This window comes from Erpetoichthys calabaricus, chromosome 16, assembly GCF_900747795.2.
Source record: "Erpetoichthys calabaricus chromosome 16, fErpCal1.3, whole genome shotgun sequence".
NCBI lineage: Eukaryota > Metazoa > Chordata > Cladistia > Polypteriformes > Polypteridae > Erpetoichthys > Erpetoichthys calabaricus.
Window position 1 is genome coordinate 82,821,924 of NC_041409.2, and position 21,924 is coordinate 82,843,847.

Genomic DNA, 21,924 nt, shown 5'->3' on the forward strand with positions numbered 1-21,924 from the left:
TGATGGAAAATTCTCATTTTTATTGTGATCATGAATGTAAATGAAAATAACTATTCACAATTAAAAACATTTTATGAGTTTAATTTTACTAATCTGTGTAATCAATGACAAGCTGGTTTAGTCACTCTTAAAGTAACTACTTTATTACTCTGATAGCGCTAGCAAATTTTCAGGAAATGCAAGTTTCCTAGACCTCACACTTGCCATTCTTTACGTTCAAGTAAATTACAGTACTTTAAAATTGTGCATACTTTTCATTAAAACCATAATTTTCTAGATGTACAATTTTAACATTACAAGCCTTTTTTAACAGATTAAACGAAGCACACAAACAAACCGGAACTTGTTTCATACTACTTCGTGTGTACGGGGGTTATATATATGTGTTACACTCATTGTGTTTCCAGTAGTTTCTACAGCAAAGAGGTTAAAAGGAGCCGGCCAGTCGCGAGCTTTCTGGAATAAAACGTGAAGACTGAACGCAGGCAGCACTGATTGCCGGTGAGCGGCACTGCAGCGACTCGTTAGAAATAAGTCACAACATTTATATTTTTGGATTGACGATTCCAGATTATTTTTATACTTGTTTTTGAAGGTTTTATTTGTGATTTTTTTTTTTTTAATTTCTTGGATTGCCGGTGTCATGGCTAAATGGGGAGAGGGTGATCCTCGGTGGATTGTGGAGGAACGTGCCGATGCTACCAACGTCAACAATTGGCACTGGTGAGACTTTAACACTAACTCTTGTTAAATGTTATATATGTATCTTGAATGTTATAATTATAAACTTATCACGTCTGTTCATTTTATAACTAGGATTCTGCTAAAGGTGCGATTACGCTGTCATTTACATCATCCTCCTTTTAAAGCGCCATGTTCTGACTCTGTCACACTAAAACGGTGTTTGATTGCTATTGACGACAGCTTCCAGTTCTTGATGGTGGGCACATCACGTTAGAAACGTCCGTGTTTGAACACTTTTGATAGTATGTAGAAGGTATTTGACTTTTTGTCATTAATGTTAAATGCCCATGTGTCAATATTAAATGTGAACGGCTCATCACTGCCGGTGGTATACTGGACAAGTTTTTAGCTGGCACGCATTCCGGAAGGTTCCGCAGGAAAGAACGCGCGTGTGCTTTTAAACTGTTTTTTTTTTTTTTTATAAAAAGTATTTTTCGTATTGTGTTAAATACAGTCACCAGAGATGTGTTTTGATCAAAATCATAGGCTTTGAAAAATATTTTTTCACATGAAGGTGTAATGTATTTCAAGTCGGTTTACTTCGTGGCGAAACAGATCTCGTATCTTCAGTGATGACAACCAGCGTCATCAAAACTACATCCTATATGCAACTTCTGATGTAGCAACGTTAAATCCGTTGGCTAGCGGGAGTTTGTTGGAAATGTGCCTCACCGGGTGTTCCTCGTCTGCTTACTGAATATGGTCTTGGATTTCGTTCCTCACTCGAATAACCAATGGCGAACTTCAGAGCTAATATTGAGGCGTAGCTATTTTTCCTATTGGTGTTTGACTCGAACTGTGCATTCAAGCGTCGTAATAATTTCAGCCAGCAGACGATCTTGACATGTGGGGCCCACCAATAGTAAATAAAGGTTCAGGTTATAAGTATCAAAATGTATTGGTATGAAACTACGGCTCGAAAGTTAGACAGTGATTCAGCCTTATTAATAACAAAAGGGAGGAGACAGCCCTAACGTGCAATAGATGCCTGTTCTTTTTTTAAGCACATGGGCAGCTAGTGGCCTAAAAGCCATTGACTTTCATAGGTCATTTATGAACTCTGAAGTGGTTCACAGAAGAGCGTGTAAGCTACAGTACCTTGAAGCTAGAGTTTAAAAGGTTGCCTGTAGTAGCAAGCAAGCCAGCCTAGAGGTTAAGAACGCTTTAGAGTAAATACTGAGCCAGGAAGGTGGAACTTTTGTCTTGTCACATAGCAATTGTATTATGTTTATTAAGCTCCTACCTTTTTGTGTGTTTTAACAAATTTGTATTTAGTATAATCTATACCTGTACATTAACTGAAAATTGTTCACCACGCTTTGTCTGCAATCTCTATACAAAAATAGCTGTATTAAACCAAAAGTACACACTTTATGTATTATTGCTTCCCCTTCATAATTCATCCCTTGTATGTACTTAATAAACTTACTTTTTTTTTGGATAATTTTGAACTCATCCTGCACAGTTCAATCTGTGATAGTGATAACAGTAAGATGGAACATGCATCATCCATTCATTAATTTTCTAAACTTGCTTATTTAATAGAGTAACCGGAAAAGTTCCCACTCAACCTAATATGACTTTTTGTTGGGAGGTGGGGGGAAAAGTGGGGGACCCAGAAAAACATACTATTAAAATATAATATGATGATATAAAGTTGGCATATTTCTGATTCGTTCTCAAAATAGTGTACAAAAACTACCTAAAATGCCAGTAATGTTGACCACGCAGCAAATGAACAGCTTATTATCAAATCAGGCATCCTTTTACATTGACACAGCATAAACAAAAAAAATTAAAATACAAGTGTACCTAGAAACCACATGCATTTTAAGAATCTCAGACTTTATGCTAAATCTAAAGTAATTTTTCATTCTATGTAATTGGCTGAAAAGAGATATTCAAAGAATTTTGTTTTTAATGATTTGGTAAGCAATCTGTTAACAGTAACTTGCCACTCATGCACACATTCCCATGCTCTCATCTCACTAGGATAACTTGGATTGCCAGTTCACCAAAAAGCATGTACATTAGGTTAGGAAGTGCAGACTTCACATGGATGGCAACTATACATCAGGCAGCAAGTTAACTGCTGCTCCACTGTGCTGCAACAATTAAATTTATTCATGTTTCTCACAGAAATCCATCTAATGCAGACAAAAATATGTGGCACACTAAAGAAAACATGGTTGTGTTAATCATGGAATTTTTTGCAACCTAACTGAATGCAACTGTTTTTCACTAATATAACATTCTGAAGCCCACTTGATTCAAATCAACATTATTAGCCATCACAGGCTACCCTGGCAGAACTGAGGATAAGGCTGGAACTGTCCTTCGATGTGGCATATTACATTTATGGGAGGGTAAAACTATTGTATAGGAGAAACTGAAAAGGTCCAGTGTTGTAGTGTGGGATTCAAATCCATTAAACTGGATTCATGAGGTAGCATCACCTACTTCTACACCTCTATACTACCCCATTCAAACAAAATGTACAATTTTATTTGTTTTCTTAAATATAGATGACCTAGAGCAGTCTTAACTGGCAGTCACAGGACATGACAGATTCAGTGAGCCAGGTGGGCTTGGTGGGTGGCAAGTCTGTAACTCTATCAGCAAACTAATGCATTCCAAGAAAAAAAAAAACACACACAATTTACCTTAATTCATTACCCATACTGATTAATAGCAAGAATTGCATCATTAATCACATGGTGTCATGCATAATTAGTACACAGTTGTTCCTTTATTAAGCACTTAAAACAAGGTGAGGCATTTGGTTGATCTTTGCATCTGTAGTTTCCCCCTGCCATTTGTCCTTTCTCTAAGATTGTATCCAGACCATTGTGTTTATACCCCTTACACATGCAAACAACTTTTTTTTTTTTTTTAATAAACTTTATCTAATGAGATTTTCTACATATCCCTAAGAATGTTGCACTGCTCTGGGTGATCCTGTCTGTTGTTACAGATTTGCACATTATCATATATCCCTGTCTAATAGTTGACAAAGTAAATGATTACAAGACCAAAAGTTTGCATAAATTTCTCTTCAGAGCACAGTAATTCTATCTATCTAATTAGCCCAAGCCAATTGCTAAACATTCTAGTCACATTAGCATTATGTCAAATAATTAGGATGAAAAAGGGAAATGCACACAATAGCCAAATCTAATTTTCTAAGGGTGTATTTTATCACAGAATGTTAAAATCTTTGTATAATATGCTCCTAAAAGTTATAACTGATGTCACAGGCTTCATTCACATAATAATCTTAGAAAGTTGGACAGTCTTGGCTTGCTCCCATGATCATCATTCTTGCAGTTTGATTAGCCCTGCAACTCAGTCCGACCAGTCTGCTTTTCACACCAACACAATTGAGGTCGTCCGATATTTATTTATTTTTTTTTCTTCTTTTTTTGTTGGTCTTAATTTGTAGGAATGGGCTTGTGTGTGTTTGAGAGCTGAACATCATTAAGTGCTCACCCAAAAGTTCGTATAATGCAGTCACAAGGAACACCAGTGTTTTGGACCATAACAAAATAGAAAAAGGATAAAAAGGGCAGAGATTGCAGCTGAACTCGCTGTACCTATAAACCCTTTGCATGGGCATGAGTTCTGCCAGGCCACATGTTTTTGGCTGCCTGTAAAAGGGGCAAAATCTTTTTAATTTATAAATGGAAAACTGCCAGAAAGTCTTTGCAATTTTGTTTAATTTGATGTGTCCTGCAATAACTAGTTATGTAATCTTGACATCCTCCGGTAACAAGATCAGTAAATGCACTCCAAGTTTGACTCTTGCACTGACTAGAAGTTGTGTAATGTGAAATTGGCATAACATGCACCTTACGAATATCTGAGAGAACAGCCACAGAAATGACAAGAAGATAGAAACTTGACACAAGCTGTGGTTCAAAATGAGCTGTGGCGCAGTATTAAAAACCACTGCACTGTTTTGGTGCTCCTGATATTAGCAATGTAAAGTTTTGTAAATAACTTTTTTTGCTCAACATATACTTTAGTCATAATCACATATTCTTTTTTTTTTTTTTTTTTTTTTTTTTGTGATAAATAGAAAAAGCATGTACTTTTGGGTGTAAAATTTTCTGTAGGTCAGGTAGTACAGTCATATGAAAAAATCTGGGAACCCCTCTTAGCCTGCATAATAATTTTGCTCTACTTTCAACAAAAAGATAACCGTGGTATGTTTTTCATTTCCTAGGAACATCTGAGTACTGGGGTGTTTTCCGAACAAAGATTTTTAGTGAAGCAGTATTTAGTTGTATGAAATTAAATCAAATGTGAAAAACTGGCAGTGCAAAAATTTGGGTACCCTTGTAACTTTACTGATTTGAATGTATGTAACTGCTCAATACTGATTACTTGCAACACCAAATTAAGTGGATTAGCTCGTTAAGCCTTGAACTTCATAGACAGGTGTGTCCAATCATGAGAAAAGGTATTTAAGGTGGTCAATTGCAAGTAGTGCTTCCCTTTGACTCTCCTCTGGATAATGACAGCATGGGATCCTCAAAGCAACTCTCAAAAGATCTGAAAACAAAGATTGTTCAATATCATGGTTTAGGGGAAGGCTACACAAAGCTATCTCAGAGGTTTAAACTGTCAGTTTCAACTGTAAGGAATGGAATCAGGAAATGGAAAGCCACAGGCACAGTTGCTGTTAAACCCAAGTCTAGCAGGCCTAGAAAAATACAGGAGCGGCATATGCGCAGGATTGTGAGAATGGTTACAGACAAGCCACAGATCACCTCCAAAGACCTGCAAGTACATCTTGCTGCAGATGGTGTATCTGTACATCGTTCTTCAGTGCAATTTGCACAAAGAACATCTGTATGGCAGGGTGATGAGAAAGAAGCCCTTTCTGCACTCGCGCCACAAACAGTCGCTTGTTGTATGCAAATGCTTATTAGATAAGCCAGATTAATTTTGGAACAAAGTGCTTTGGACTGATGAGACAAAAATTGAGTTATTTGGTCATAACCAAAAGTGCTTTGCATGGCAGGAGAAGAACACCGCATTCCAAGAAAAATACCTGCTACCTACTGTCAAATTTGGTGGAGGTTCCGTCATGCTGTGTGGCTAGTTCAGGGACTGGGGCCTTTGTTAAAGTCGAGGGTCGGATGAATTCAACCCAATATCAACAAATTCTTCAGGATAATGTTTAAGCATCAGTCACAAAGTTGAAGTTACACAGGGGTTGGATATTCCGACAAGACAATGACCCAAAACACAGTTCAAAATCTACAAAGGCATTCATGCAGAGGGAGAAGAACAATGTTCTGGAAAGGCCGTCACAGTCCCCAGACTTAAATATCATCGAAAATCTATGGGATGATTTGAAGCAGGCTGTCCATGCTCGGCAGCCATCAAATTTAACTGAACTGGAGAGATTTTTTATGGAAGAATGGTCAAAAATACCTCCATCCAGAATCCAGGCACTCTTCAAAGGCTATAGGAGGCGTCTAGAGGCTGTTATATTTGCAAAAGGAGGCTCAACTAAGTATTGATGTCATATCTCTGTTGGGATGCCCAAATTTATGCACCTGTCTAATTTTGTTACGATGCATATTGCATATTTTTTTGTTAATCCAATAAACAGTTTCACTGCTGAAATGCTACTGTTTCTTTAAGGCATGTCGTATATTAAAAGGAAGTTGCTACTTTGAAAGCTCAGCACATGATAAACAAAAATCCAAAGAATTAAGAGGGGTTCCCAAACTTTTTCATGTGACTGTGTATTGTCTTGTTACCAAAGCACATGTGGGCTGTTGTGGCGTTTTTTTTTTTTTTTTTTTGAGTTGTTTGGTTAAAAGTATATTCTTTTGTGCTTCTGTATAACTTCAGGACAGAAAGAGATGCCACCAACTGGTCATCAGATAAAATTAAGGAACTTTTATTGGTGGTGCAGGTGCAGAATGAAAATGGGAGCTGTGAAATTACTGAAGTCAGCAAAGTAGAAGGAGAAGCTTCTATCAACAATCGAAAAGGAAAACTAATTTTCTTTTATGAATGGAATATTAAGATGACCTGGACTGGTAAGCATACTGTGCTGAGCTTTGAAAATAAATAAATAAATAAAAGTATGCTAAAGAAGATTAGTTCAATAGAAGTATTCTGTTTGCATTTGAAAACAACATTAAAGATTTCGTCAAGTAAGTGATCACTCAGTAGGCTTTAAAATAATTTATAACAGTGTGACATTTTAAGGGAACGAGAGACTTGCAAAATATCTTCAGTAAGAAGTCAATTATAGGCCTATTGTGCTCTTTTACAAAATATAGCCCCTTTACTACAGAATATTACTCAAGCTAGGGAAAAACATTGGCAAATATTTGCTTAGATTTATGATCACAGCAAGTCAATCCGTGTAACACTGTTGCTAGATATAATTCAGCTTATAGCTACAGAATAAGTACCTCATTTTCAGTTAATATAAATTGCCCAGGGCATTTATCTTGAGAAATACAATACTTCTCAAATTTGTCTTTATAAAAATTGTTAAATTGTGTACATTCAGCATAAAGGTTGATTTTTATAGTAAATTCTTCTGCTCTTAAAGAGATTCATTTTTGAAGGATGATTAGCAAAAAGCTTCCCCAAGTCCTTTTAAAAGCCCAAACACATTATTGTTTAAAAACTTAATTAGAAGGAGAACTGAACTAAAGAATGGAAGCCCATTCCACGCCAAAAATGTTAATGTATGACATATAAAGTGAGATCACCTACAATCTAGAATACATATTGAACAAAAATTAAGGAGTTTGCTTTAATCACATAAATGTCAATTTGCACTTATTGCAAACAACGTTTCTCTCTTTAACAGGAAAATCTTCATCTGGGATAAAATACAAAGGGCAAGTGGAAGTTACCAATTTGTCAGATGAAAATGAACTTGATGAACTAGATGTAAGCATTCTTATTAAAAATTTGAGTATAAATGTATTAAGTTGGGCTCAAGGTTTTTTTGTATTTTTCCCTTCTCTAAAGTAATGTTTAAGTTTGAAAACCAAACAAACGTTTCAAAATATAATATGTATTCCCATTTATAAAGTACCATCAAAAGGCACTTGTGTTCTTGCTTGCTTTGTAAATTTTAAATATACAAGACAATTCAGTTTATGATGAGGTGGTTGGGCAGTACAGGAATAAGTACCTTACATTTGAAATTCAGTTTATGATGAGGTGGTTGGGCAGTACAGGAATAAGTACCTTACAATAGGTACAAAGTCAAACTCTGTAGGTGTTGTAATGCTTAAGAGAATGGTTGAGGTTTTAAAGCATGATTTAAAAAGAACTACTGATGGAATGGATAGACCTGCACTACAGGGCAGGCAAGGTACACAAAAGCTAAACAGAGCTGCATAATAGTTCCTTGAAACAAGGAGAAGAAATCAGGAGCAGGGAGCTGAAGTAGTAGCCTTTTAGTTTTCAAACTCAATGTCTTTGCTACGGGGAAGATGAATTGCTTCCTTAGCTATAGTAAAACCTTTTTTTCTGGCAGTGTAGTCTTTTAAACTTTAATTAACAGAATCACACTACAGCATTTAACATAAATGAATGTTTTCAGATTATGACTAGAAAATCATATTTTAAAATTTGCTTGGTATTACAAACATTTGTGCAGAATTCTTATGCTGAGCTTTGTATGATTTTTCTTAAACCTTAGCAGAAAACACAAAGTAGCTTAATGGCACTGTTTGGCTTTAGAAGTGATATTGCATGTTAATGAAATAACCATTTGGTATAGTGAGACATTTGCCTTGATTTTCACACTGAAAATTTTATGAAGAACAGCCAAGACTAAAAGCTGGATATGTATTTAAACTGGAGGAATGATGCATTTTAACATTCTTATATAAACTTACTAATTTGTAGTTAGATAATACATTATGTGTGAAATTTTACAGATGTTTAAGAAGTATTACAAACAACAAATTCCCTACCACTTACAAGAATAATAAAAAATAATAAACTTGTGACTCATCTAAAGATAAAAGTGCAGTTACAGTGAGGCACTATGAAAGTGCATTGCCATAGGTATGAAAGAATCCCTGTAGCATTTCTTAAAATACTGCTAAATTTAACTAAAAGTCCTAAATGGTAATTTGTCAAAGAGAGCCATTATGAATAATGGTGCCATATCCTATCAGTTTTATCGTCTTTCTGTCCTCCACTTTTACCTCCAGTGGGTTGAGTGTGTGTCCCACAACTGAGCCTGCCCTTCTAATTAGCTTGTTGATTTGGAGGATTACACTGGCTATCACAGGACTTGTAAAGGAGGTCAACACTCAAAATGAAGGAACACATTAATTTATGATTATACAGCAGCAGTAGGTAAACAAATTTTAAAAATTACGAATAATGGCTAATCGAAATTGCTTCGTTTTTACTTTTTGTCATTAATAAATGCTTTTGAGAGTGAATATAGTGCTTCTCCATGTGAACCTTCATTTGTATTTTAAGTAGTTTATTGGATTAACATGACTTTTAAGTCATTTTAATGTGAAGTAGAGGGATAGCTTCTTTTAGAGAGATCATACTGGCCTTGCATCAAAGCCCTTCTTAAAGTATTTCATATTTAAAATTAAGGTGTTTTTTTTCTTCAAATTTAGATTCATGTGTCACTTGGCAAAGATGAACCTGAAACCAACCTTTTTGAGCTGATGAAGAAAGAAGGTACAGAAAGAATCAGACAAACTTTAGGAACATATGTACACCTGCTAAAAACAGGTACAAAACTTTTTACATATTTATTTTGAACCAGTTGGTAATGTATGCAGTATTTAGTGAGAGGTATTGAAGTTTTGGGAACCTTTTTAGTAATTTTTTTCCACCCTTCCTTCCATACAGATTTTTGTAACTTATTTATTTAGGTCAGGGTTGCGTTGATGCCAGAGTAAGCTCTAGATCATTGAGCTGTGGAAAGGGTGGTAGCCCATAGCAGGGCACTTCTACTGATTCTTATTTGGAGAGAAAGTGCCACATTGCCCTTTTGTATAGTATTTACATATAGAGACTGTTGATTTGGGTAGTGTTGTTGTTTTTTTTTTTTTTTGTATTGCTAAGACAATATCAAATTGAAATGTTTGTAATTTGCCTAATTGCTTTTTCAGAGTTTACACAAGGTATGATATTGCCAACAATGAATGAAAACCACCAGACTGCAGCAAAAAATGAACATAACGACATACATAAGGTAACATAATTGATTATAATGTATCCTTTGTAGTATGATTATTGGCTATAATTTGCAAGATGTGGTGGGAGCAAAAACCTTGGAATTAGTCTCTGGAGCTGTGAAACAGAAGTACTAACCAAAGGAACCACAGTGTGTTCCTTAATGAAATGAATAACACAAACTTACTTCATATTTTTCTTATCTAGCAACCTATTTCAAAGCCACATAGCCTTCAGGAAAGGACAGGAGTAAAAATTCCTACATGTCAATTTATTTTGAAGGAGGATTTTCTTACTTCATCAGAGGAGCTATACAGAGTGTTTGTAACAGAGGAGGTGGGTAAAGATTTATTTCTTATTGCTGTGTTGAGTAGATTTTTGTTTATGTGCATTCTGAAATGGTGTTCTTTTGTGATCGGCTCTCCTGGAAACTAATTGAATTGTGGCTCTACAGGCATACGGATTTATTAAAAATATGTATTTGGATACATTGTTTTTTTTAGAAAAAAATAAAAATTGTACTGTACTATTTATGTTAATTGGGTAGAATCATATATTTGCACCTGAATTTCAGTCTTTTTGATATTTTGTGGTATTCTAATTAAAGGTTTCAATACTTTCTGGTTTCAAAAAATGTTGCATGTTGTCTATATATGTATCTGATTACTTATGTCTTTTTGCTGAACTCTTGAATAACAATGCATGAACAGCAGCGCTCAACTGCAAGTACTGCCAATATGTCTATGGTAGCTAAAATGTTACAAGACTGAAAAATAAATTGGAAAGACCTAGCCTGTCACTTTCATTCAGATTAAGATTTTCCTTCAATTTTATCAAGATAAATCGTGCACGCTTTCCTAAAAGATATATTGGTAACACAGGTTCTTAACTTTCTGTAAATCCATTGTACTGTTTATGAAGTACTATTGCATTTCCTCCATATCTGATCAGGTCCTCTCCGTATCTCTACTTTAATTTGCAATTCCATTATATACAAAAATACATAATATGAAGTGGCTTTCTATGTCATGTGTGTTATACCGGTTATACTGTTTATTACCTGTAATGAGAAATAAAGTAAAATGACACCTTTTTATTGTCTAATTAAAAAGATTACAATATGCAAGCTTTCATGGCAGCTCAGGTCCCTTCAGGCAAGATGTAATCACATTACTAATAAAACGCTGTCATTTTGCTTGAAGTCGTCAGTAGATTGATTGGGAGAGCATCGGGGTTGGGGTGTCTCATGATGTCTTTGGGAATGGGTGTGTGGTGCTCCCAATATTTTTGCAAAAGCACAAAGTTCTAAGTCATTAGAGTCCTGGTGCTCTCTATTTTTCAATATAGTTGCAAGACATGGATGCTGTCCAGGGACCTGAGATGAAGACTGGACTCCTTTTGGTACTTACTGTGTCTCCTCAGAGAACCCTTATGTACTGCTGGTTTGACTTTGAATCGAATGAGCGGTTGCTCATGTGGTCCCAAATGAGGCACATTACTTGTACTGTGAGGGAGCATCAGTTACAGCACTATGGCTGTTACTTGCATTGTGAGGAAGCATCAATTAGAGCACTATGGCTAAGTGGCACAATTCCCCATGGGTGATCTGGCTCATAGGATCTTCACTGTTGAGGACCCAAGCAGCTGGACCAGGCCAAGGAGATGCGCAAATAACACCAGGCTACAGCAGATAGATGGTCATTTTTGGAGAATGGGACTGGACCTCGTGTCTGCCTCGGGGGTTGCCAACCAGGATCCCAACTTGTTTCATCATATGGTGGGTGTAGTAACGAGCTGTGCCAGTCCATGCTTCCCAGCCTGATCTGATTTTGCTTAACTTCTCAATGCATCCATAATGGCGTACCTTTACATCTCTGGTTGAAATTTGTGCTAAATTAGCTTCTTGCATTTCTGTTTCCTTTATTGCTAAATTTTAGAAATACTTAACATATATACCATCCAAATGTCACAGCAGAAATCAAGACTCATCAGACCAGGCAAAGTTTTTCCAATTTTCTGTTGTCCAGGTTTGATAAGCCCATGAGAATTGTAGCCACAGTTGCCTGTTCTTGGCTGACAGGAGTGGCACCTGCTGCTGCAGCCCATCTGTTTCAAGTTTTGATGTGTTGTGTATTCAGAGATGCTGTGTGACAATCGCAGTAGATCAGCAGTTTCTGAATACTCAGACCAGCCTGTCAGGCACCAATAACAATGTTGTATTAAGTCACTTAAATCCCCTTTCTTCCCCATTCTGATGCTTAGTCTGAACTCCAGTTAAGTTGTCTTCACAATGTCTACATGCCTGAATGGAAAGAGATGCTGCCATGTGACTGCCTGAGTAGGTATTTGTGTTAGTTGAACAGGTATGTCTAATAGTGGTGTGTGAGTGAGCGTGTATGTGTTTTTATACAGTTCAAATAGAAATTTAAAATCAAACACTTGGTATGAATATTAGTGCGTCCTCTAATCCATTCTGTTTTTGATTTTATTAAAAGTAACATTCCATACAACCAAGTCAAGCTTAACAAATTTGTGAATTTTAATAATAAGCCCTAGTTGTAAAAATTAATCCATTTGGCAAAAGGGTTGAAGGCAAATCTTTACGAATTTAGACTCTAGATCTTAGACACTACAGAATACAGCGCATCACTTTTTCCACATTCTGTTATGTTACAGCCTTATTCCAAAATGGATTAAATTCATTTTTTTCCTCAGAATTCTACACACAACACCCCATAATTGCAACGTGAAAAAAGTTTACTTGAGGTTTTTGCAAATTTATTAAAAATAAAAAAACCTGAGAAATCACATGTACATGAGTATTCACAGCCTTTGCTCAATACTTTGTCGATGCACCTTTGGCAGCAATTACAGCCTCAAGTCTTTTTGAATATGATGCCACAAGCTTGGTACACCTATCCTTGGCCAGTTTCACCCATTCCTCTTTGCAGCACCTCTCAAGCTCCATCAGGTTGGATGGGAAGTGTCGGTGCACAGCCATTCTAAGATCTCTCCAGAGATGTTCAATCGGATTCAAGTCTGGGCTCTGGCTGGGCCACTCAAGGACATTCACAGAGTTGTCCTGAAGACACTCCTTTGATATCTTGGCTGTGTGCTTAGGGTCGTTGTCCTGCTGAAAGATGAACCGTCGCCCCAGTCTGAGGTCAAGACCGCTCTGGAGCAGGTTTTCATCCAGGATGTCTCTGTACATTGCTGCAGTCATCTTTCCCTTTATCCTGACTATTCTCCCAGTCCCTGCCGCTGAAAAACATCCCCACAGCATGATGCTGCCACCACCATGCTTCACTGTAGGGATGGTATCGACCTGGTGATGAGCGGTGCCTGGTTTCCTCCAAACTTGACGCCTGGCATTCACAGCAAAGAGTTCAATCTTTGTCTCATCAGACCAGAGAATTTTCTTTCTTATGGTCTGAGTCCTTCAGGTGCCTTTTGGCAAACTCCAGGCAGGCTGCCATGTGCCTTTTACTAAGGAGTGGCTTCCGTCTGGCCACTCTACCATACAGGCCTGATTGGTGGATTGCTGCAGAGATGGTTGTCCTTCTGGAAGGTTCTCCTCTCTCCACAGAGGACCTCTGGAGCTCTGACAGAATGACCATCGGGTTCTTGGTCACCTCCCAGACTAAGGCCCTTCTCCCCCGATTGCTCAGTTTAGATGGCCGGCCAGCTCTAGGAAGAGTCCTGGTGGTTTCGAACTTCTTCCACTTACGGATGATGGAGGCCACTGTGCTCATTGGGACCTTCAATGCAGCAGAAATTTTTCTGTAACCTTCCCCAGATTTGTGCCTCAAGACAATCCTGTCTCGGAGGTCTACAGACAATTCCTTTGACTTCATGCTTGGTTTGTGCTCTGACATGAACTGTCAACTGTGGGACCTTATATAGACAGGTGTGTGCCTTTCCAAATCATGTCCAATCAACTGAATTTACCAGAGGGGGGCTCCAATGAAGCTGCAGAAACATCTCAAGGATGATCAGGGGAAACAGGATTCCCCTGAGCTCAATTTTGAGCTTCATGGCAAAGGCTTTGAATACTTATGTACATGTGATTTCTCAGTTTTTTTTATTTTTAATAAATTTGCAAAAACCTCAAGTAAACTTTTTTCACGTTGTCATTATGGGGTGTTGTGTGTAGAATTCTGAGGAAAAAAATGAATTTAATCCATTTTGGAATAAGGCTGTAACATAACAAAATGTGGAAAAAGTGATGCGCTGTGAATACTTTCCGGATGCACTGTATGTTCAAGCCTCTGTCCCAAGACCAAATAGATGGTCTAAGAGGGCTTTATTCTGAATAAAGAGAAATAAAAACTTGCTAATTTTTAAAAAAAAAAAAAGTTGCGTGTTCAAGAATTTATAGAAACCTAAGATTTAGGAGTGAAATACCAATGGCTCATGTTTCAAAACTGTTGTAATTTGTCAATATCTAAGTCAAAATTTTCATTTTTTTTTTTTAGATGGTGCAGGCCTTTACACATTCATCTGCATCCGTGAATCCTGAGAAAGGAGGCAAATTCAAGCTCTTGGAAGGGAATGTTACGGGTGAATTTTTAGAAATGGTATGAAATTGAAGATTGTTTTTCGCATATACAAAATATTTAGATTTAGAAGAAGTAAAGCATCACATTTTTAAGCTATTCAGTTTTCTGGCTGAAATACCTACAAGAATCTTGGACAATTTGAGATTCTGCTGCTAAAGTGCAGTTTGAGCACTGATAACTCTCTGCTTCATGCAGAAACTGGGATGAAAATATAAGTTGGAAGAAAATGTTACTAGTTCATGTAAATGAATTAGGCACTTGATTGATTTGGTACATTTTACATTGAGATTTGGAATTGGGGACAAGAAAACATGTATTTGCTAACCAGATGCTTTTATCCAAAGACTTACAAAAGAAGTCAACCTAAACACGGTTACAAAATTGATAATCACAAATGAAGAGCTCTAAAACAGGACACAGAGCTAGTTAATCTTTATGTAGTTACAAAGAACCTATCACAGCCATTATTTAGATGGATATTCCTAGAACAAGATAATTATCAAACACTTCTTAACCACAATAAGGGAGTCAGCAATTTGAGAGGAAGTGGGTTAATTCTTCAGTTAGCTCAGAGCTCCACATGGAGAATCTGAATTGAAATCTGATGCCACATGGAGGTGACCTCGCATGATGGTTCTCACTCCCAGACCCGAGGAGCAGCTTAGGATCAAAACTGTCTCCGTATACATTAGTGGTGACCCATTCAGTTCTCTAAGCATCAAGGATTTGAACATAATATGTGCTGCTACAGGGAGCCAGCGTAGTAAACTGTAAAGAAAACTTCGCTAGCTGAACACAAGACGTGCCACTGCACTTTGAATCCACTGACGTTGCTTGGTAGCAGATGCAGGTACTCCTCCCAGTACAGGTTTGCAGCGTTCCAGAATGATGTAAGACCAAAGTCTGGACCAGAAGTTGTGTTGCATACTCTTGTAAGGTACAGTCTGATCTTGCAGATGTTATACAGAATTAATCTATACGATTGAGAGCACATTGCAATATGGTCGATGAAAGACAGCTGGTCATCATTCACCACCCCATGTAATGGGATATAAAACAGATGGGCTGGCCGAGATAACAAGGTGATCCATCTTTAGTAGATTGAGCTGGACATGATCTTTTTCATCCATGTTGAGATCACGGAGACAGGCAGAGATTCTAGCTGATACCGTGTGGCCTTATGGAGGGAGTGACCGGCGTTGATTGCTCTGATATGAGAAACCATGCGACTGGATGACTGGGCCTGATGAGATGGTGTACAGAAAGTGGTGGAGAGGACCCAGTATTAATCCTTGGGGGTACCCTTGTACTTTCCTGATGCATCCTTGACATATGGCTTTGCCAGGGCATACAGTAGAATCTGGACAAGAGGTAGGATTCAGACCACATAAGTGTAGTCCCAGTAATGCCAAGGTCAGAGAGGGTAGCAAGGAAGATCTGATGTTTGTAAGTTTCAAATGCGGGAGAAAAATCTAAAAGAAATAAAAGGATTTTTTGCTTTACCCAAGAGTATTTTTTGGCCCTGCGGTGGACTGGTGCCCTGCCCAGGGTTTGTTTCCTGCCTTGTGCCCTGTATTGGCTCCAGCAGACCCCCCGTGACCCTGTAGTTAGGATATAGCGGGTTGGAAAATGGATGGGTATTTCTTTATGTTGGTGTTTTCAAATTAGATACTGTTTGTGTGTGAGCCAGAAGTTTCCTCCTGTGTCCTTTACCAAGCACGTAAACACAAATTTGCAAGTGCTGATGGCACAGGAACAACCGCTTGCTCCTGTTTGATTTCCACATTAACTGGAAGGTCTTTCTTTGCCACTCCTCTCAGAATAGACTAATAAACTGAAGAGATTTTCATGTACACATCTTTAAAGTTTGGTCATGTGATTTATTTTGCATCACTTTTCTTTCTGTTGCACTAAAATATAAGAATGTACTCATGTTGAAGATGTTTCTGTAACATGCTAACTGTTGCTCATGTGCTATCTTCTAACCACATGAAACACACAGTTCCCTATCTGTCCAGATTTGGATAAAAGCACCCTAGTGTATTTTGAGCTGTACTTTATGTAAACTAGCTTTGTGCCACTAATTTCAGGATTTAAATACCTATCAGTTGTGGTTTACAACATGTACAACAATTCAGAATCTATTATAATTCTATCTCTGGCAAGGAAGAACCTGAATGTCTTGAAGAAAAAAAAAATGTATGCAGTACAGTTAACACAATTGTTTGCCCATTCAGGTTCCTGAAGAGAAGATTGCAATGAAATGGAGATACAAGACATGGCCTTCTGGTAAGACACTTTTCTGTGATTTAAAGGCCCCAACTCTACTTCCACATTTAAGATGGCTTATATATTTTGGAAACGTAAAGCTTTTCAGAATAAAAGTTGATTTTGTAGTCTTTATTAAATCAATGATCTTTCTTACGATGTTACTTGCCTCATGAAAATGAAATGTTTTAGGAAAATGATTTTTTTTTTTTTGGCTTTTTTCTTTTCTTTTCAATATAGTACAAACATTTCTATCAGCAATACTGCAGTAGTCCTGCTATATAGTTTGTAAAAAGATCGCTTGCCAGGTTTGTTTTCCATTAAAGCTTTGTGTGCTGCAAAAAGTCTATTACAAATGCTTTATCAGTGAAAACCCCGAGGTATCTTTTCATATTGTTCTAACCACTAAGCCAAGAATAAGAACCAGATAATTTTTCATTCTTGTTGTAGTTTAGAACTGTCTGAAAGTGTGCCACATTTCATAAGTGGTTAATAAAGTGGGCCATTTTTGATTACAACTAAAACTACAGTTCTGGTTACTTATGCTTTTTTAACTTTTGGGGTCTGACCATTCTGACAACCTATAGCAGTGGGTTATGTCTGGTCAAATGTAAAATAAATATGCAAGGTATATAGATGATTTAGCTTTAGATCCTAGTAAATGACTTTCTGATATCTAAGTAAAAATAGTCCAATCTTTATTTTCCTTCTATCCACAGAACATTATGCAAATATTATACTGCTTTTTAAAGCAGCAGCTGGAGAGACTCATTTAGAAGTACATTGTAATGGGGTTCCAATTCATGAAGAAGAGAGAACAAAGGAAGGCTGGCAGCGTTACTATTTTGAGGGTATTAAACAGACATTTGGTTATGGAGCACGATTATATTGAAGATACAATGTCACAGACTTGGAACTGTAAACAAAAAGGATACCATTATGTTGTCGGTCTGTGTGTGCTTTCATTTAGTACATTCAAGCAGAAGATTCAGTGGTTGAAATGCACTTTACCACTGTTGTTGGTTCAGATTCCCACTAGTAAATACTGGTCTCGCTCTTCCGATTCTTATGTTACAGCAATCCATTATTAAATGTTATTTTTACTTAGCTTCTTTTGTGTGTATTTTTTCTTACAATAAAGAATGTAAAACCTTCTTTATGGCTAGTTTTACATATCAATTAATGATATATTATGGCAGCTGATAGGACCCTAGTCTACCAACAAAAGCTGCAAAAGTCTGTTTGTGGGGAATAGTCACAGTTAAATTGATGTCTGTTTTTTTTTTTTTTTTTTTTTTTTTTTTTTTTTTTTTACATTTTTAGACTAGAACGTTTTTTTTTTTTTTTTGGTTTTTTTTTTTTAACCAAGTTTGTTTTGCGTCAATAGTTGCAATAAATCACCTCAGTACTGAATGAGAACAGTAGGCTGTAGGGACACCTGTCATCTAATTTCTTTAGTTATTAATTTGTCATTGAAAAGAACCCTCTGACAGTCATATTTTAAATTATCTCACCTTGACATTTAGCTACTACATACCGCTGATGACTTTCCCAACTAGATCTCTGCTTGACATCTATATCAGTGTATATATTTTTTTAATATGGATCCTGTATTATCCACCAAATTGATTCTGTAGTGAATTCCTAACCAATGTTTCACCAAGACCTCTGAGCATCAGCACTGCAGTTATTTTAAGTTCTTTTACACCAGTCATGTTATGCTATGTCTATCCGAGCATAACATTTGTTTAAAATGCTCCCTTGTGTTACAACAGATAGTAGTATACTAGAGACACTGGTCCAATATTTTGAAGAGCAAAAATATATACTTGGTTGTAAAACTATGTAAGCTACAACTTAAGTTATAAAAGTGCTTTGAGTAAGATGTAGTTTATGAAGAGTGGCATTTAGGTAACAGAAAGGGGTATTTCAAGGGCATGAGCTATTTTATGACCATCTGTGATTGATGTATGTGAATATATTTCTTTAAAATGCATACAGAAGAAAGAGTTATGCCACAGGAACATGCACCACTTTCAACTAAGGCATTTACACTTGCTTGAAATTGAACAGTGTGATGGATCCTTGGTCTAAGCATCCTAATTATGTCAGTAAAAGAACGTTCAAGTATCTCATTGAATCATTAGAAAACTAAATTTCTAAATCTATTGTCATTTCTGCTTGGTTTTGAATTGTATGTACACAGTATAAACATAGACAGGAAATTGTCTTGTTTGGAATGCAAATAGGGATTTGCAGCATTTTTTTTTTTTTTTTTAAATGACACTTTTGCACTAGGAATGGAACTGCACTTGGCATTAATAGTGTTTGCTGTTTAACATTTTGTGACCAGCTAGTGAAATTCCCAATACTAATTCCTTACTACTTGATTTCCTTAGTATTTTGGGTTTCCATTTTGTCTAATAGTGGGATGCCCAATATACCTTCAAACTCATTGCTTCTGTGTTAAGACTTCAACAATGTAATAATGGATACTTTAGCTTGTTTTCCAACCTGATGGACTGTATGATTGACTGTTAAACATTTTAATTATTTTAACAAAAAAGGAATGTTATCACTGACAATACCTATTTATTTCATTACCAACTACATCAAAATGGTGATTAGCTAAATCAAGTAATTTTTGCAATTCTGCTATAAAACAATACTGTAGAAGGGGATAATAAATTGTATAGGATGTGTTGGTGTCACACTTGGTCATCAATCAGTGGCCACAGCAGTTACTTTTATTTTGGAAAAAATTAATACAATGCAGATCAGATATCTGTTCAAACACTAGAACACCAAGAAGTGTACCTGGAGTCCAAAGTTGTTTAGGGAAGAACTAATGGTAAAGAATTGCTTTAATCAAAGTGCACTGTCCAATGGATTATGTAAATATAATTTTAAAGCATGTTTCATTTTTAAAATTGTTTTAAAAATTTGGATTTTTTTTTACCTTCTGTTCTTACCAGAGTATTCTTGATATTTTCACTGTAGTGTATTTTTTTTTGTTTGTTTATACTGTATCTTTTATTCTTGATTGCTTTAAAAAGTGATTTGTGGTCACTATAAAAGGTGCTATACAAAATAAAGTTTGGCTGGGTAATCTCCATATGCTGTAGAGCCATGTACTCAATATTCACTTTAATGTTGAGATTCCTTTTTCATTTCTATGCAATGTAAGAATGTTATCTTTCACAGATTAGTGACACTAGCACAGTCCAAAATAATAACTATAACTTAAGATAATACATAAAAGAAACTTACAATGGGTATACACATGGCAGTTGTTGTACAGCTGCAGTACCAGGGGATAAATGTTGTCCCTTAATTAAGTGGTGTGAGTGCTAATAGTTCTAAACCGTGGAGAGAGTATAATAAATGTGCATGAGGGCTCACATATTTAACAGCAGAGGTTGCCTCTTTAAGGCTTTCTCTTATACATACCTTGGACAGGAGTGAGCTGAGCACCACTATTATTCTATGCAACCTTCCACCCACTCAGCAATATTTTAAAATGCTGTACTAGGATGTTATGAAGCCTGTGCATGTAGACACAATGATCAATTAGAAATCAAAACTAAGCTAGAGCAAGCAGTTTAATAAAAAGGCATGCTTTGTTAACAGTAATAAAAGGCTGCTGCTACTACTTAAAACTAGTTGGAATAAAATAACGCAGCCATTGTAGTGTGCCAATGTGTTTAACCCCATCAACTGAGGTAAAATGCCTATAACAAAGGATCCGTCCGTTTATCCTTATAAAACATTGAATTACCTTTAATTTGGCTTTTTTGACACTAATCGAGAAAACAATCTGTTTCATCAAAAAACAGATGTTATTTCAAAAATAAAACGCTAAATAAAGGGGTGAATGTCTATGAATTAAGTCAGTATTTAGAAGTAGATGTGTCTTTGGCGGGCATGTCAACCTTGAGTCTGTGTGCATAGGTCTCTCTCTCCCTCTCAGCTTTGCTCATCTAAACATTCAACCACCACCCCACCACCCTTTTTCAAAACTGCTCATGCTCAGACAGTTTGCATGGAGATTGTGGTCAAACAGCCTTTGTAAACTCCAGTCACAAATTATCAGTTGAAATGAGATCTGGGCTCTGAGTTGGCCACTCCAGGACATTACCATTGTTGTTTATAAGTCATTCCTGTGCAGCTTTGGATTTATGGTTGAGGTGATTTTCCTGCTAGAAAACAAATCTCCAAGGGCACTGTCTTTATGCACACTACAACAGTTTTTCCCTCAAGGATTTCACTGTATTTTGTGGACTTAATTTTAGCCTTGCAAGACTTCCAGGGGCTGCTACTGAGAAGCATCCCTGTTGCAGGATGCTCAATTTTGGTTTCATCAGCCCATAGAACCTTCTTCTAGCTGACTCTATTCTCCCACATGCCTGGCAAAGCCTGTTTGCATTTAAAAAAAAGAGGCTTTTCTTTACCACTTTACTCTAAGGATGCAACTGGTGAAGCAGCCAGGCACAGTTGTTCTCTGCACAGTACCTCCAATATAAACCACTGTAGCTTGTCACTTTTGCAGAAGTCACCACAAGATGAACCTTGCAGACTTGATTTCCTTAGTTAAGACTACAATGAAATGAAACCCAAGGCAGGTGATCACCATTAAACTAATCATGTAACTTCTAAAATGAATTTAGACAACTCTGGAGAGATTCGTTTTTCACTTTGACCAATATTAAACAGTCTTCAGTTGATCAGTGTCAAAAAGGCAAAATTTCACCCACAGCAACTCAATGTTATGTACAGCAATTAATGCATGAAAACTTTAAAAAGGGCGAGTAATTTTTAGAAGCACTGTAGTAGTATATAAATAGCAGCATAAATTTAAGAAGCTGTGACTGCTTTTGGGTTGAAGTTTTAGGTATTGTCACTTTTAAAAATAGGAAGAATGTTCTACCTTGGATGTTGGACTTAAAAATGGCACCATAAACACAGTACACTGTAAAGGATAAATGTTTTAAAAACATTTAAAATATTTAGGTCCATTTAGTACTGTTGAGAGTGAAAAATGTTATTAATGAATTGAATGTCACTTTGAGTAGATTTTTGGGCATATCTTTACAATGGTTATTGATAGACTATAGCCACTTCTTTATAGAACATAGAACACTTACTAAATATT

General features: G+C 36.6%; 2 protein-coding genes across 2 annotated transcripts in view; one reads left to right on the forward strand and one right to left on the reverse strand.

Annotated features, from left to right (window-relative positions):
• vipas39 (VPS33B interacting protein, apical-basolateral polarity regulator, spe-39 homolog) overlaps positions 1 to 21,924 on the reverse strand; it is a 136,428-nt gene that overhangs the window by 109,985 nt on the left and 4,519 nt on the right. The gene's annotated exons all lie outside the window — the stretch shown is intronic.
• On the forward strand, positions 416 to 17,879 carry ahsa1a (AHA1, activator of heat shock protein ATPase homolog 1a). The gene is made up of 9 exons (XM_028821745.2): positions 416 to 723; positions 6,613 to 6,803; positions 7,592 to 7,674; positions 9,381 to 9,498; positions 9,882 to 9,964; positions 10,153 to 10,281; positions 14,421 to 14,522; positions 16,742 to 16,793; positions 17,492 to 17,879. The coding sequence occupies exons 1-9, from the start codon at positions 644 to 646 to the stop codon at positions 17,662 to 17,664; spliced, it is 1,011 nt and encodes a 336-aa protein (XP_028677578.1). The 5' UTR covers positions 416 to 643; the 3' UTR covers positions 17,665 to 17,879.